Here is a 17,556-nt window from a genome sequence, read left to right as displayed (position 1 = left end):
CAGCCCCCCAATCGGAAGCTTTCTCTTACCCCACCCTTACCTGCCCGTGTCTTCCCATGTTGTACTTCCCTTGGCACTTGGCAGTGCCTTTGTTTCTTAGTTATATAAGGCCAGGTTTGGATACCCACAGGATTTGGATTTGGATTTCTCACATTTCGCAGTTGAATTTTAGACCTGGAAACATCAGGTATCCAAGCATGGCCTAATTGAACTTGGACTCAAATTAATTCTACAACCAAACAAAATACACACATTGCTGAGATTTAGACATGATTCGAATCCAAAATCTATTTTACACTGCAAACCAGACTCTCAACTTTGGGAAGAATCGGTTTTAGACTTGAATTGTTTCTCAAAATCCAAAACAAACAGGGCATCGGTTAGAAGGTTTTTTGAGAACTATGATTGGATGGTGAAGAATAAGAAAAAAAAAACAATTGATCCGCATAAGGATAAAGGTCAAGAAAATTTACTGAAACCAATGATAATTGACCAAAGAAAAAAACCCAAAAACAAAGTTGTCTTTTGCACCCAATTCTCTCCTCTCTCTGGCTTTATTAGAATGTCTTGGTTCTCATACACCCATTGAAAAGTTCTACAAAAGACATATGGGAGGAAATGCCAGCTTTTAAGTTATCCCCTGTAAAAGGACAGTGACATATTCACCTCTCTTTTTTACTTGGAACAGCCCCCTCTAGTGTATTTATGACTACTCTTTTACACAATAGGGGCTGTCGTGAGTTAAAAAAAGGGCGAATATATTATTTCCCCTTGTAAAATCACTAATGACGAGATTCTGGCTATTAAACTCTGAGATATATAGACAGGTAATAAGGTGAGAAGGAGTTCATGAGAGCACAAATCTGTCCAGTCAAACCCCAAAACCCACAACAGAAGGGAACCATTTAAAAAGCAAGAAATTCAGATAATCAAAACCCCAAACAATGTATTAATTATCACAAACAATCAGATACAAAATCAGCAACCACAAATCCATCACACTAAACCCATCAATCCCTAAATTTATATAAGAAAAAAAAAAGGAAACCCAGAATGACCTAAAACTTATCTAATTTTCGAGAGAACTGTTTCTAAAGGCTTCATCAACAAGGGATCTGAGACGTGAACCACTCCATGACATGGAGAGGCGCTTTGATCAGCTCGAGAGCGAATTCCACTAAGATGGTCACACAAAGGCAACAAGGGCATATGCACGTCAAAGCCAACCTGCCCAAAAACAAAAAAACCCCAGAAAGGAAAAATCAATAAAAACCCTCTTTAAAAACCCACAAATCATAAATAAAAGAAGGGAAGAGAGAACAAACCCTACGATCCAGATGAGAACGCCGATAATGGAAACAATGAGGGAGAGAAAAGCAAAGGGGAGACCCAACAGAAAGCCCAGAGGCCTACAATCTCCATCGCAACACATCTTCTTCTTCTGCTTCTTCTTCTGACAATACTCTTCTTCCTTTATTTTTTCTTCACTTTCACGTTTTGGAAACGGATTCTACTTCGTGAGGAAATTGCTTTTTTGAAGCGTGAGTAAAAACAAACACGTTTCCGTGTCTCATTGACTCTAACTCTCATCATTATATAAGGAAAGTGGAAACCCAGAAAATTCCGTGTAAGAGAAGGAAAGAAAAAAGGAAATTTCCGAACTGCAGCAAACAAAATAAAATAAAGGGAAATGTTATCAGCACTACTCGCACTCCTCACTTTATTAGAAGTACGGTATGGCCCACGCCATAGGATGATCCAAACAGTCCATTAGATTGGCGACACCCTAAATAGGTTGTGCCCCAAAAATTATTTCCATAGGTTGATGCTAACCCTCCGATCATTCAGTCCCTCTACAGATTGGAGGGTTATGATCAACTTATGAAAATGATTTTTCGCGCACAACTTATTTAGGGTGTGGCCCATCTAATGGACTGTTTGGATCATCCTATGGTGCGGGCCTTATGGTGCGGGCCTTATCGTACTTCTAATAAAGTGAGAAGTGCTGATATTCCCACTACATTGTTTTAATAATGGGAAGAACTCACATTTTTTTTAATTATTTAACTAGCTGTAAAAGGCTATTACAATTCCCAAAAATAGCTCTCAAATGTCAATTAAGGAGAAAAAGACAAGTTGAGTTCGTGCCATTATCAAAGCGTGGTAGTGCATACATCAGTGCAAGAAAAGTAGAAATGGAAAGAATGAAACATCCATCCACCTAAAAAAATGGTATTGCATGTGTTAATAACCAGAAAAATAGAAAGAAGGAAACATCCATCCACCTCACCAAAAAAAAAAAAGGGGTATTTTAATGAGAATCCTAACTGAAATAGGTAACATCACGCGGTTCTGAGAATTTAACGAAAACACCCATAGCTAATCAGATTAACATGATGCAGACCTATGGTATCTGATTCCATGGTTTTAAATTTCGACCGAAATCCGAAATTACCGACACCGAAACCACCCAAAACCGAAATGGTCATTTATTTCAGCCGAAATTTCAGTTTTTCCGAAATTTGACCCAAAAAATCTATTTTTTTTAAAATAATTTAATATTTCACCGAAATTTAATAATGAATAAAATATTTGTTTCGATTTTTGTACCAGATTTCGGCCAAAATTTTGAAATTTCAAGGTCCGAAACCGGTACCGAAACTGAAATTTTAAACCTTGTCTGATTCACTGGTCTTTTGGGTTTAAATAAATGATTTTTGAGTCCAAAACTGATTTAAGACTCAAAATTGCAATTTGAGTCCTATAATCAATTTTGGACTCAAATTCAATTCTTGAAATCCATAAAGAACAGTGAACCACCTGCACGCATTTTGATTCTAGTCTTAATAAACATGGGTAGTATAAGATGTTTGAGACCAAAAGTGAAAATAAAAAAAATACACAAGTTCTCTAAAACAAATAAGGAAATTAAAGTCTAAGGTGGGCCATGAATCGCTTAGCTTTCACGCCAGCCTGCAGTATGCTAGTTTTGGTGAACTATCGAGAATCTTTCTTTTCTGTTGAATGGTAACTATCGAGAATCTTATTAGGGACCAGTTTGTACGTATCAGTTTACAAGAGGGTTCCTCATCCAGCAAACCAGGTAACTGTGATCCTGACTTCCTAGTGGGCAACGCCATTTGATAGGCCAAAAGAGCTTCGAATCAGATAATCTCAATTAGCGAGTGAACTAACTATTGAGTATTGAATCTGAACCGTTGCTTGAGTAATCCATAATTAAGACATCGATTAAATGAGGAGATAATTGAGACGTCACCAGTGGGGAGTGAGTGAAAAGAAAAAAACTCTACACAAAAAGTGACTGAAGGCTGTAACCAGAGAAGGCTACACGCACGGCATATCATTTGGTATGTGTGTCTAATGCTAGATAAACTGAAAAGGAATGACTGAGTGCATTGAAGACAGAGAAACAAACTAAGATAATTGGAGGTGCACAATCATATCCTTGTACAAAACCCCAGATATTTCACCAGTTAAACGTTCCTAGCTATCAAATGAATGAGCTTGTGGCCCTCGAAGTGAATTACCAGTTCCTTGACCTGAAACACAGATTGCAGCTTGGAATAGTATGATAACAAGAATGTCAGAGTTACAACAGCATGAACAGTGAAAGAAATCACTGAATCCAAGATGAATAGCAGCAGTCAATGATGTACACTGGTTAGTTTGGTACAGGAGTGACAAACAACACCATAATTTCAGTTACAAGCTACAATTATATACATATTCACATGTAAAGCATTCCGAAAATTAAGACCTGCATGGGAACCACCCTTTGTTTTGTTATTCTAATGCACAATGCGAGTAGTCATAGTTACAGCCATAGCCTTCTCCGACTTCAAATTTGAATGAAAGGGCAATAATCCTTTCCTGGAGACAGAGATGACGCCTTCAGAGTTAACTAAGATTTGACCTACCACCGCCCCACCCTTTCTACGACGGCATGATTTTATAAACAATCAATGTGGGCGTCCCAACTTCAGGTCTGCTATGATACATAGGATATCTGCCATCACAGAAGTATAAAGTTGTTATCATCATGAACATGTACCACCTTAATCAAGTTCACATGGCATATAAATGTAACCAGTTAAGGCATTAGCTTTTGGTATGATCTTCGGTTAAAAAAGGTCCGATAGTGCCATCTTGTAACCAATATAGGCTACTCGATTTTCATGAGAAATCTAGAAGAGATGATTGTGTTTGTCACATGCTTCTTTAGTGAGCTTAATTTTAACTATGTCGCAATCGATGAATTAGATTATAGAGTTTGGATATAAGAAGCCGATGCTTCCTATCAAAAGCGCTCGTCGCATTCCATGTGAATTAGCCCCATGTTCTAGTCATGCCATTGTTTGAGGAGCTCCTTGAAGGGGGACCATCCCGGACCCCTACGAATTTGGGTGCCAATATTAATTTGGGCATCAAATTGCCTTGCGTGCCTTTATCAAAACTAGCCCATGTGTTTTAAATACTTAAGTCACTTAAGTGGACATAGGGCCCGCCTATCATTTTTGTTGGATTTCTTTGAGGAATCAAAGTTGGATTTGAGTGGATGAGTTCTAGTCGTTTAAAGTTTATTAGTTTCGTCTTGTTAGGAGTCCTAGTTACTAAAAAGTTAGTGTACTATTCTAGCAATTTGAATTTCAGTATGACTTTAGTTTTCCTTCTGCAACATGTCTATAAGTAGGAAAGTTTCTATTTATGTTTAGTTTCCAAAATTCACACCCCTTAGAATTAACGTGGGGTTTCTGTTCTATAAGTATGCATGTCCAATGGTCTTGTATGATATTGATATGGAATGAATGAATGCTGGGATTTGCTCAAGTCGATGTTAGGCAGCTCTTCCTCATATAGTGTGATGCCTTGCTCCCCGGAGTGATGCTTGGAAAGCTTCAAGTGATGCTAGGTTAGTATCCTCCTTCCATTTACTTCCGATGATGCCTCCTTGTTGGTCCTGAAGGTTGGGAAGATGGCCCATCATTCCCAGCAAAGGAATACTGACAGAGGCCCCTCTAGTTCTGTCATTCGAGATCCAGTGATTAAGCGTCTAAATTCTGTTCTTCCTCCAAAGAACATTCAACCCTCAGACCAACTTAGCAGAGCTTGTAGATGATGTGGATATGATCGTCATGATTGTCCCATTAGAACAGTCAACCCACAAACAAACAATATTTTTCACACACGACAAGTGGAAGGATCACAAGGACGGACATTTTTCTTTTTTTGAATGGTTTTTTAAAATGATGTTGGCATCATAGTGAGCCGAGACCCGATTGAGACATGGCAATGGCTTTCTGAGATGCTGCTCTTTGAATGTTAGATCATCCGCCGTATGATTGTCCCCTCAAAACATTTAACCCTCAGACCAACTTAGCAGGGCTTGTAGATGATGAGGATATGATCATCATGATTGTCCCGTTAGAACAATCCTTAGAAGCACGAAGCGGGTGCGGGGGCAGGGGTGGAGGCGAAAGCGGGGGCGAGGAAGCGTGAAGGTCTAGAAGAGTCTAAATGATTTCTAATGAAATGATACGAAGCTGTATGCTGTACACCCCATTTCCCAAGGATTGTAGTTCAATCGGTCAGAGCACCGCCCTGTCAAGGCGGAAGCTACGGGTTCAAGCTCCGTCAATCCCGAACTAGGATCCGATAAATCCATCAACTCATCTCTCCATTTTCTGTGAAGAGGGGGGACATGGAGCAGGGTTTAATTCCCGGCGAAGGGATCTTTATTTCTTTCATTTTTCGTTTTGAATTTCTCATCGAACAAATATGAGAATAAGTTTGGGAGCGTGTATGTAGTATTTTCTTTATATATCTTTCAAAATTCAAGTACATCAAAAAATAATAGTTTCTAACCATTTTCACATGTATCTTTCAAAATTTAAGTACATTTAAAAGCAGTAATTTCTAACCATCTTCATTTTTGTTCACTCGTTCTCGTGCCTTTCGAAGATCCACAAGCCTTTTTGCTTGCTCCAATGAAGTACTTTAAATAGTTAAAGGAGTTTGATGCAAGAAAGTTGATGATGGTAGGACTTATGGAGTAATAGAGACCCGTTGGGAGCGAAAGCAGGTTTGGAGCGCCATGAGAGAAGTTCCCATCTCTTTGGGGTCATGCTCCCTGGAAGCTCCTTCCTAAGGAGCGCCGAATCGAGGTTCTGAGGTGGGAGCGGCACCTTGAGGGAAGATTCCTGCTTCTAAGGAACATTCAACCCTCAAACCAACAATATTTGTCACACCACTTGCACGACAAGTGGAAAGATCACAAGGACGTTTTTTTTCTTTTGGAATGGTTTTTTAAAATGATGTTGGCATCATAGCGAGCTGAGAGCCGATTGAGACATGGCAATGGCTTTCTGAGATGCTGTTTGAATGTTAGATCCTCCGCTATATGATTGTCCCCTTAGAACATTCAACCCTCAGACCAACTTAGCAGAGATTGTAGATGATGAGGGTATGATTGTCATAATTGTCCCATTAGAACATTCAACCTCAAACCAACAATATTTTTCACACCACTTGCACGACAAGTGGAAAGATCACAAGGACGGACATTTTTATTTTTTTAAAATGGTTTTTTAAAATGATGTTGGCATCAGAGCGAGCCGAGAGCCGATTGAGACATGGCAATGGCTTTCTGATATGCTGTTTGAATGTTAGATCCTTAGAAGCACGAAGCGGGGGCGGGGGCGGGAGCCAGGACGGGGAAGCATGGGGTCTAGAAGAGTCTTACTTTGGGAGCGCCATGAGAGCATGTGTGTAATATTTTTCTTTATATATCTTTCAAAATTCAAGTACATAAAAAAATAATAGTTTCTAACCATTTTCATATGTATCTTTCAAAATTTAAGTACATCTAAAAGCTAATTTCTAACAATCTTCACCATCTTCCTTTGTGTGCACTCGTTCCTCGTGCCTTCTGAAGATGCACAAGCCTTTGTGCTTGCTCCAACGAAGTACTTTGAAGAGTTGGAGGAGTTTGACGTAAGGAAGTTGGGGATGGTGGGACTTATAGAGTAATAGAAGCAGTCTGGGAGCCTCGTTAGAGCGGTTCCCGTCTCTCTGGGGTCGCGCTCCCTAGAAGCTCCTTCCTAAGGAGCGTCGAATCGAGGTTCCAAGGTGAGAGGGGCACCCCGAGAGAAGGTTCTTGCTTGTAAGGTTAGATCCTCCGTCGTTTGAGGTTTCTGTCCAAGTTTTAGGAGGCTCAGAAACCCTAGGAAATTTCTTTCCCTCTTGGAGGACTGATCACAAGGACGGATGATATGCACTATTATTATTGATAGTGGAAGTACTTAGAACTTGGTCCATGATTGTAGAGAAGTTGAAGCTGAGACTAAGACGCTAACTTGCCCATATGACATCGCATGTATCAAAGCCGAAGTCAAAGTCACAGTTAAAACCCAATGTCTTGTAAACTTTTCCATTGAAAATGTTAACAACGACTCAGTTTGGTGTAAAGTCAACGTCACAGTTAAAACCCAATGTCTCAAACTTTTCCATTGAAAATGTTAATAACGACTCAGCTTGGTGTGAAATCATGTCAATAGAAGTGTAACGGATTCTACTCGTGCATCATTGGTACTATGATGATAAGGCCACCCATGAAAGGGAGAAGAATACGCATTCCTTCAGCAAGGACAGAAAGAAAATTAAGTTAATTCCATAAAGGATACTCCTAGGCAGTGGAAGGATGTGTCTACATCATTAGTGACAATAAGCATGGATGCTGGGCTCGTAGGAAGAGGGTTAACATTAATTTTGTGTCAATATAAGTTTAAGATGACTTTCTTTTTAATGGCAACTTTAAAATGACTTATAAGAAGTGTAATTTTAGATCTCTTGACGACCCGCACCCTATAATCCCATAATTTGGTCCTACTGCTTCAAGTTCAATTTCACCTCATCCAAATCATAAAAAACCAGTCAAGTCTAGCCAGACCAAGTCAGAACAGAACCAGACCCTTTATTAATTGAGCCAAAATCCCAATTGAATCAAGTGGGTTTGGCCTGAGCAGTAATCGCAACATGATCAGCTTGATAAGATGCATAATGCACATGATGAAACAAATTGATAACATATTACAAAATACTAATACAAGCAATCGATGAAAGAAGATGACATCGCCTCCAAACTTACCTGCATGCATAGTTATCAAACTCTTACGAGTCATACGAGTCAACTCTCGAGTCGGGTCGAGTCGCTGGGCTTTCGAGTCGAGTCGCATGGTCAAGTCATCTCTGTTGAAGACTCTTGCGAGTCGTCTGCTGACTCTTACGAGTCGTTACGAGTCGAATCGAAAAAATAAGACTTACGCTGGGCTTTCTTGTTTTGATGGTTGAAAACTTGAAAGTTGGAACTTAGAACTTAATTTTTTTTTGAATGGCAATTGCATTAAATGCGAAAAAAGCGCGAGGAGGTCTATACAAATAAAGAGACAAGAAAAGAAAAAGGAAGACATGTCGATGCATCTCCCACCCTGTCTTGGATCTCATCAAAGAAAGAGGCAAATCTTCAAGGGAAGGAATGAGAGCTATTAAGCCACTTTATCACATTGAGCAAGTCTCCTTCTACCACTACCTTATTCAAATCTTGATGCAAATCGTAGGACCAATAAGCGGCATATTTGCCCATTAAAAGTTTTAGGATTTTTATTTCCATGTCATTAATTTTTCTACGATTATTATTTCCATAGTTTAGTTTTTAAGGCTTTCATTTTCAATGGAATTTTTACTTTCTTTGCCTATATATAGGCCACATGTATTAGAGATTTTAGAGTTTGATGATGAATGAATGAATTGAGAATAGAGATTCTCCCCTATCCCTCTTCTTCTTCCCTTTATTCTCTTCCCTTCTCTTCTTTCCTAGTGGATTTTAGGGTTTCTTCTTCTTCCTTCCCTCTTTCTCCTTTCTCCCCCTCTTTTTCTAATTCCTTCTCCTTTGGGCCACATCAATTTCGTATCAAAGCAAAAGATCCCAGCTCTATCTCTCCTTGTTTTTTACTCTCTCCCTCTCTCTCTTTCTTTCTCTTCTCTCTTTCTTTCACTTGATCAAAGACCCCACCATCTTCCCAAACCCTAACCCCTAAAACCCCTCAAGAACCCTTTTCCTCCATCTCCATCTCCATCCCCATCTCAGCGCCCATCTTAATCTTAACCATTACTACTCCCCATCCCCCTCTTTCATTACCCAAAGTCTTGCCTAATCAGTCCATGTTCAGCCCCAAAATCTCTCTTTCTTCCCTTTTAACAGACTCATCTTCCCTTAGAATCTCATCTGAGATCCCCACTCACCTTCTTCTCCTTAAATTCTGTGCAGCCCGCAAAAAGCCCTAGTATCCCCAAAATTTCATCCTTCAACACACCTTATTCCAGCCCTATACTTGCATCTGATCAACACCTAAACCAGTCCCTCTTTGATGCTAAAAAAAAAAAACAGCCCCAAAATTCCATGCCGGATGTCTCTTATGCCCTCATAAAAACAGCCGTTGACCATCTATAGTTTCAGCCACCCGATCACCTCCTTCCCATACCAATTATCCCAACCACCCTGCCTTGCCTATCCTAATCACCCATTGCTGCCATTCCTCCTCAAAATTTCAGCAAAACCCCTCTTAACCCAGTCCTTTAGCCTCTATCCTTAATCCCAAAACAGCACCCAAAATCTGCAAAAACCTAACCCTTACCCTAATCTTAAAACCTCTCAAATTGATTCAACTGTACATCCTTCCCAAAACAGCAGAGTAGCAACAATTCCAGCATTTTTTTTTTCTCATTAGGGAGAAGAATATGCTTCATAGAGAACAAGCAAGGGATCTTCCGCTAATCTCATCCAAGCAAATCTCACCCAAGATAAGAAAGGAAATCTTTGAGTGAGAAGCTTTCCTTATCCTGCAAATCCAAGATAAGAAAAAAAATCCTTGCCTTGCAAGATAAGCAAGACACCTGAACAAGGAAAGAGAGGCACGTGAGGTCCAGAGAAATAAGGCAGAAAAGCAAGTTGCCTATTAAACCTTCCTTTCTGATTAATACATAAGAGGTAAGTTGCCAAATTTATGGATAGGGATTGTTGTACGTGTCAAGAGAAAAGGAAACCTGTAATAGCATTTTACTTCTATGTCATTGGAGAAAAGGAAGCTGGCAGTAACTTGAGCAGGAAGTAACTTGTGCAGGAAGTTGCTATCAGGCAGCAACTTGTGCAGGAAGTTGCTATCTCATTTTTCCTTAGGTTGAGTGCCACCCAATAATATAATAGCATTGAGGACCACTGATTACAGTAGCTTGCGGCTTAACTAAAGGTGATTAAAAGAGACGACTATAATGGGAATTTCGCACAGAAATTTATATGCCACATCTTCTGCATTGCATTTGAATTGTTCAAAGCTAGCTAGAGGTTAGATATTGGATCAATCTTGGTTGTTAATTTTTCTCTAGTGGTCCTGATTGTTTGATCTATTTGGATTGAGCCATACACATCAAATTGAAGGTGGGAATCAGATCACTACTATCAGATTACACCACAAAAAACAATAGGCTCTCCAATTTAGATCGTTTGAGCCACCACGTGGCTCTAGATCGAGGATTGATCTCGGCTGTTCGTTCAGATCAAGTGGGAATCTTTACCATCTCTCTCTCTCTCTCTCTCTCTCTCTCTCTCTCTCTCTCTCTCCACTAGGCCTTACCGGGTGATAATTTGACTGTGACACCAGTACGAGTTGTTCGGAACAACGTGATGAGTATACCCAGGCCATTCTCCACAGTCCATGGTTAGCGCAATTACTACTCCGACCAACCTTCATCATCCATTGATTTTGGTCCGACCGCCAATCTAAGCCATTCGGGAATACAATCAGAGATCCGTGAAAGGCAATCTGTCTGTTTCGACACCGAGTACAGATCTGATGGCTGATTTTCACAGATTCCATTTAGAGGTCATGCAACATTGATTCGCCCCACCATGACTGCACCATGGGTTCCATATTTTTATGGGAGTGATGACTACTACTATCCATATGGAGATTACGATGCTACGTGCCTACAATGGATCAAGGCTCTTGATGCATACCACAAGTATTATGGTTATGATCACCAGATAACCATACATTGAGTTAAGGATACAGTATGCAGAGATACCAAGGTGAAATGGGGATACTTCTTGCGAGAGCGCAGTGACTTAGGCATGCTTTGTTTTAGTCGATGGCAAGATATCCGTGATGAGTTCGCGAAAGTATATGCTCGGAAGGCTTATTATCGATATCAGAGGCAAAGACAAGTCCAACCACGAGGGGATTGGGAAAAACAGGCTCAAGCTACTTTGGAGCAGCACTCAGACATGATAGCTGATATGAAAGCAACCTTGAATCGCATTACCAAGCATCTTGGGCCTAAGGCTCCCAGGGAGGCCACGACTACCAGGAATTCATGCTCAACCTACCCGTCTCCTTCTTCCCCTGTTGATGTGGTTACATCTCAAGAAGGGGTGGAAAATGCCACGACCGATGTTTCCGACTCCCATGACATGCCAGACGCAATTGATGCTAGTGATGGTCCAGATGTTCTTGGTGATGAGGCTGACAGTGATAATTCAGTTAGTGGGCGTACTGAGTCTGAGCCTATTGCAGAGATTGTAGACACCAAGGCCATGGTGAGCATTGTAACCGAGGATGCCCATTCCACAGTAGATGAGCACAGTGATAGTATTGACTCTACAGTCGATGCTTCGAACGAGATGATTGTGGAGGTTGAGACCGAGGATTTCAGTGCACATGGTGATCATCATGAGGCAGGTGATGGCTTGACACATATAGGTACATGTGAGGTGCATGGGGATACCGATGTTGCAGATAGTCACACTATTACAAAGGAGATTTTGGCAGACGTTGTTCATGTGGATATGGTGATGCCTATGGATTTTATATTTGACATGCCCGATATCTTTCATGCAGTTACCGCGAGTGACTATTTACAATCTATGATTGGCCTCAGTCGTGTTGCCATTTTTCTAGTCCGTCGCACTTACCCGGATGGACCACTTCTGATGGCCTCCATCGGATGTGGTTTCGACGATCTTCTGCCTTTATTGCGCGAATGGATCGTTTACATATTTGATCCTGGCGGACTAGAACTCGAGGCGAGTTCTTTTCAATATGGAGAGAATGATGCAAATCGTAGGACCAATAAGCGGCATATTTGCCCATTAAAAGTTTTAGGATTTTTATTTCCATGTCATTTATTTTTCTAGGATTATTATTTCCATAGTTTAGTTTTTAAGGCTTTTATTTTCAATGGAATTTTTACTTTCTTTGCCTATATATAGGCCACATGTATTAGAGATTTTAGATTTTGATGATGAATGAATGAATTGAGAATAGAGATTCTCCCCTATCCCTCTTCTTCTTCCCTTTATTCTCTTCTCTTCTCTTCTCTTCTTTCCTAGTGGATTCTAGGGTTTCTTCTTCTTCCTTCCCTCTTTCTCCTTTCTCCCCATCTTTCTCTTAATTTTCCAACCCCGGGCCACATTATTCTCAAGATACCTTATTCCTTGGTAGATAGCACGCATTTCAGCTTCATTAGCGACAATGACTCCATTGGGACCTGTAAAAGCCCATTTCATAGCTCCAAATTCATCTCTCAAGACTCCCCCAGCTCCAGCAAGGCCAAGATTCCCCATGCTAGACCCATTAAAGTTTAGCTTCAAAAAATCATGTGCGGGACGCTCCCAGTCTTGGACATTCTTGGGTTCTTAGCCTGAACCACCACAAATTTCCTTCCAAACATACCATAAATCATGGGCATACACAAATCTAAAGCAAGGAACGGTTTTCACCCATGATGAAGTTCCAACTAGAACTTAATTATTTTTGTGATGCAAGTTACAAGCATATAGTTATTTATATTTTTGGCTTAGTGCATTAATTATGTGCTATTGGGTTATATTTTTTACATGCCTCGTCTTTTGATATATAATTATACTTTTTCAACTAAATTTATGTTCTTGTCAAAAACTCTTACGAGTCACGAGTTATAAAACTAAGAAATCGAGTCACGGGATAGCAACTATGCCTGCATGCACCACGATAACCAAGCTTCATGCTTGGACACTTGTACAGGTCATGACAGCAAGAAGGCATCTAGCCTGGTTCCAAAACAGAACAAATGACTATGCACAAAAAAGTACCGTGTATGTTTCATGGATTAGAAGGAAACACCATTCAAGAAACAAGCCACTTCAACCATAGTTTCTACACAATACATGAACTCCATACTTAAACAGGCAAAAGAAATGTAATTGCTCATAATTGAGCCCAAGATACTGATTTAATTAATTTTTTTAAAACAGGGATTTCCCAAGGTTTTAATTAAACAAGATATTTGTTGAGGCCATTCCAAAAAGAAGAAGAAGAAGAAGATAGTTAAGGAACTTAGATAGAATCACCAAGATATCCAAAAATAGTAAAACAGTGGAAATCCACATATTAGCACAAAAGCACATCCTAATTTCTGATAACCGTGAAATTCAAAATCATGCTTTGCCTTCAGACTAAATATGCAAGGAATCATTAGAAACAAATGTGCAAGTAGCGAATTATAAAAATCAAGATTTTCAGAACATAAGATATGATAGTCATGCAACAAAAATAATTTAAAAGAATTTACTCCCTCCATGAACTATTCCTACCTGAATTAAACCCATTCAACCCCTAGGTGAATGTGCTGCATCCAATCCCGCGGATGAACTTTCGCTGTCAGACTCTGTAAAACACCCATTAAAAATAAACCAAAATTCAATCCGACTTTCAACGATATCACACTGTAAAAGACAGTACTGTTTTAGCAGACGCTACAAGCACGCAACCATAATAAATTTTATTGCCACTAAATTAATTATAGTTAAAAAAGTACCAGTTGAAGAGGATCCAGAGTCACTGCTAGAGCTACTTGAATTACTTGATCTACTTGCATTATCCCCATGTTTTTCTCCTTGCATAGGCATTGAGGAAGATACATTCTTTTCATCTGCAGTATTCCATGGATTTCAAAAAAACATATCATGAGGTACAGGGTGTAACTCATGAGTGGCGCAAAATAACTAAATTAGCATGCAGGTAAATCTCATGTTTCCAAAAGCTATACCTGTTTTACCTTCCTTTGGTGGCTCCACAGCGACTGTAACTTGGTCCTGTAAAGTATAGGACAATCATGTATTAGGTACCTACCTATCCATGAGAGAGAGAGAGAGAGAGAGAGAGAGAGAGAGAGAGAGAGGCTAACCGTTTGCTGCACATTTTGCTCAGTTTCACCTCTAGCTTGAATAACAAGCTCGGCTTTTCTCTTGTTCTTGCTCAAACTCTTCTTGTAATTGGTAACGAGCCTGTCGAGTTCCCACAGTGTCTCTGCATCAAAGCTATCAATGTCCACTTCGATCTCATCATCGTGCTGGCTAAGTGCTGAATTCCTCTTCTTGATTATCTGGATAATGCTGTCAAGCTTTTCTGGAGGCAAATTCAGAAGGTTCGTGCTCAGTTTCCGCTTCTCATCATACGTCATGTCCCGTTTGTGGGGATCCTTGGCTTTAGGCTTCTTTCGAGCAGCAACCCGGCCAGTTGGAGTGTAATTTGAGGGATTCATTTTGGAATCAACAGGGACTGGCATTGATTGTGATCTATCCAGAGTCCTCCTAACTTCAGTAGTCTTTTTCGTCATCTGGGTCGGCGTGGAATGACATGCTTCCTGGTCTACAAACCTCAGGTTTAGATTATATTCAGCTTGTATAACCGCCCATCGTTCTTCGAATATCTTTGCCAGCTGATCTGCCATGATATGCACGTCCTGCCCTTTCGGATTATATGTCATTGCATTCCTAAACGTCAATCTAACATCCTCCGCAAATTCACGAGGGGACATGTACCAGTTCTTGCTCAGCCTAGACTTCACGGTCCCAAGGTCCATAGGGTTCTTTATAATGCTGTAATAGTCATGCAGGCCAAGCCCCTCGACATCAACTGGGGTATTAAATACCCACCCATGCTTGTGCTTCATCAATTTCGATAGCAGATTGTCGCAATGCTTGAAAAGCTCACTATAATCCCCTTCCCCTCCACCACCATGCTTTTTGCTTCCATTGAATTTCAACTTCTTGTTGTTGTCTGGAGGTGGGAATTTCTCCTTCCCTAGAACAAAGTCCGAATTGCGATAGTACTGGTTCGCCTTGGGGGTCCTCTTCTCCTTCTCAAGAATATCACTAGTCCCACCCTGGCTGTTCTCTACCACAGAGACACTTAGCTGGTTCAGGGGCCGCGATTCCCGTGGCCCCTTCGAAGCGACCTCAGAATTCCCTCTCTTCCCACCACCATTATCGATCTCGTCATTTACCGACAATTGAGAATGGCTATAACCAGTGAACTGCATCTCCCTGGATTCGAGTTTCTTAACCAAATTCCGAACCTGATCGAGCTGAGTCGTGAGCTTCCGCCGCAGCTCACGAATCTCATGTTTGGACTGGGAGGAGAGATTAACGGTGACACGGTTTTTTAGCTGGGTGAAGGCAGGCCGGACGGGGCCATGGCCGGAAGGAGTGTCGCAGGTGTTGGCACCGGTGACGGAGACTTGCCGGCGGTTGAGACTAGAGGAGTCATCGGAAGCGGCGAGGGAGATAGTCTGCTGCTGAGAAGAGTTGTCATCATTGGTGGCAGCGGAAAGAGTCTGAGATAGAGGACGGGGGAGGGGTTTTGGGCCTTTTTTGTGGGATTTTCTTGTGTAGACCTTGCTCTCTGTATATCGGTGCTTCTCACGAGAACCATCACCACCGCCGCTCCCAAACAAAGGCCCCGTTGCCATACGTGTAAAGAAGAATCCCTAACCCTAATTCGTCAATTTCTATCCTGTTGCAGGAGAAGCGAAACCCTAATTTCGTAAATGCTAGGGTTTATGAAGGAAAACCCTAGAGTCGGCAAGAAACCCTAGATTCGACGGGGATTTAACTATTTAAGGTTTATGGGTGGAATTCGCCATACGTGTAAAGAAGAATCCTTAACCCTAATTCGTCATTTTCTCTCCTGTTGCAGGATAAACGAAACCCTAATTAGGAACTGCTATGGTTTAGGAAGGAAAACCCTAGAGTCGGCAAAAGAAAGCCTAGATTAGACGGAGGTTTATGGTTTATGAGTGGAGTTTGCCATACATGTGAAGAAGAATCCCTAGCCCTAATTCGTCTTTCTTTTTTTTTCTCGTGTTCAGCATAAACGAAACCCTAATTTAGGAACTGCTAGGGTTTAGGAAGGAAAACCCTAAAGAAACCCTAGAATCGGCGGGGTTTAGGTATATGTGTGGAATTCCTGCTACGGGATGGGTGAGGTGAAAGAGAAGGAGAAGAGAAGGTAAAAGCTAGGGTTCTCCTACCTTTTTTGGGGTGCGAGTGCCAGAAAAGACGATCCTGAAACGGGCTGGCGTGCAGCTTGCCTTTCGGGTCCACAAGAGACTGCTGGGGAAGTGAGACGTTCTTCGGCGAACTCAGATGAACCGGCGGAGGGATGGGGATGGATGTGCCGCGCGCCTCGTAATATGACGCAGCTTGGGTCCACAACAGACTATGTTACAGTTGACAACTGCCAAGTCGATGGATGATCCAAACCGTTGGTCTGTAGCCTGTGAAAATACATTCTGCTGTGCGCCATGGGAAAAACCAATGAGTATGTTGGTTGCCGGAATTTTTTTGGTTCTTGGGAGTTTTGTGGAATTTCCACAGGAAACCCACGTTTGGTTGCTGGGCCCAAAATAATCCCAGGAACCAAAATAACCCCGCACGAAACCCTACCCTAAAAAAAATTACTCCCAGGAACCCAAAAAAAAGCTTGCAGAAGAATTTTTTTTTCTTCCCAACAGTTCAAGCAACCAAACAAAGCCATGCATAGTCCGGTCGACCAAACATGGGATTTTTATTTTACCAGGATACTTCCAGGGAGTTTTTTTTTCCACCAATCTCCCAGGGGGTTTTTTGTTCCACAGAAATCCCAAGAACCAAAAAAATTCCAGCTTGGTTGCTAAAAATGTAGAAGCAGGCTGGGCATTTTCCGAATATGAAACGCCACATGTTGTTAGGTTGCCAAATTTGAGCTCAAATTCCATTTGACTACAAAACATGGAGGGGACATCATTATTAGCCTTTTTCCTAGGTGGTGCCTACGTGGCGGAATTGTCTCCCCTACTAATCTTCCAATGGAAAACCTCCATTTTGGTGGATTTTAGAAGAGATAATAGTAGAATACATCTTGTCTTGTGTAATTATTACATCTCTCTCTCTCTCTCTCTCTCTCTCTCTCTCTCTCTCTCTCTCTCTCTCTCTCTCTCTCTCTCTCTCTCTTCTACTGTCTATTTTGGTAATGACACCCCTGCATTTTCCAAATGGTTTAACGCCCAACCAAACACACCACACTCTTCCCATATTCTCCTCTAGACAACTCTACACATCTCCCATCCTTGTCACCTCCATGTTAACTACTACTTCCACTATTTTCCCAGTGAACTAAACATGTT

General features: G+C 41.1%; 2 protein-coding genes across 3 annotated transcripts; both read right to left on the bottom strand.

Annotated features, from left to right (window-relative positions):
* Window positions 1–926: 926 nt before the first annotated feature.
* Window positions 927–1,627, bottom strand: LOC143861829 (signaling peptide TAXIMIN 1-like). The gene is made up of 2 exons (XM_077372766.1): window positions 1,326–1,627; window positions 927–1,227 (listed from the first exon to the last, which is right to left on the bottom strand). The coding sequence occupies exons 1-2, from the start codon at window positions 1,430–1,432 to the stop codon at window positions 1,104–1,106; spliced, it is 231 nt and encodes a 76-aa protein (XP_077228881.1). The 5' UTR covers window positions 1,433–1,627; the 3' UTR covers window positions 927–1,103.
* A 1,990-nt stretch (window positions 1,628–3,617) lies between these two features.
* On the bottom strand, window positions 3,618–16,699 carry LOC143862489 (transcription factor GTE4-like). 2 transcript variants are annotated; one of them, XM_077373543.1, is made up of 5 exons: window positions 14,296–16,699; window positions 14,167–14,203; window positions 13,927–14,040; window positions 13,703–13,776; window positions 3,618–4,027 (listed from the first exon to the last, which is right to left on the bottom strand). In XM_077373543.1, the coding sequence occupies exons 1-4, from the start codon at window positions 15,859–15,861 to the stop codon at window positions 13,718–13,720; spliced, it is 1,776 nt and encodes a 591-aa protein (XP_077229658.1). In that variant the 5' UTR covers window positions 15,862–16,699; the 3' UTR covers window positions 3,618–4,027; window positions 13,703–13,717. The 2 variants fall into 2 exon arrangements, with proteins under 2 accessions (XP_077229658.1, XP_077229657.1); XM_077373542.1 differs by having other exon boundaries at window positions 14,158–14,203; window positions 14,296–16,694.
* Between the last annotated feature and the right edge of the window lie 857 nt (window positions 16,700–17,556).

The sequence above is a fragment of the Tasmannia lanceolata genome, unplaced genomic scaffold (genome assembly GCF_043159265.1).
Source record: "Tasmannia lanceolata isolate RefF3 unplaced genomic scaffold, GAP_Taslan_0.1 ptg000037l, whole genome shotgun sequence".
NCBI classification, from domain to species: domain Eukaryota; kingdom Viridiplantae; phylum Streptophyta; class Magnoliopsida; order Canellales; family Winteraceae; genus Tasmannia; species Tasmannia lanceolata.
Note: the sequence above shows the minus strand (reverse complement) of the source record. Positions and strands in the feature narration are given on the sequence as shown.

What these genes read in the sequence shown, in the direction of transcription:
- LOC143861829 (XM_077372766.1), bottom strand. Translation starts at nt 1,432, where the DNA reads ATGTGTTGCGATGGAGATTGTAGGCCTCTGGGCTTTCTGTTGGGTCTC. An exon ending in GTTCTCATCTGGATCGTAGG is followed by an intron (nt 1,228 to 1,325) that starts GTTTGTTCTCTC and finishes GTTTTTGGGCAG; the next exon opens with GTTGGCTTTGACGTGCATAT.
- LOC143862489 (XM_077373542.1), bottom strand. Translation starts at nt 15,861, where the DNA reads ATGGCAACGGGGCCTTTGTTTGGGAGCGGCGGTGGTGATGGTTCTCGT. An exon ending in AGCAAAATGTGCAGCAAACG is followed by an intron (nt 14,204 to 14,295) that starts GTTAGCCTCTCT and finishes TATACTTTACAG; the next exon opens with GACCAAGTTACAGTCGCTGT. An exon ending in CTCTGGATCCTCTTCAACTG is followed by an intron (nt 13,777 to 13,926) that starts GTACTTTTTTAA and finishes GGTGTTTTACAG; the next exon opens with AGTCTGACAGCGAAAGTTCA.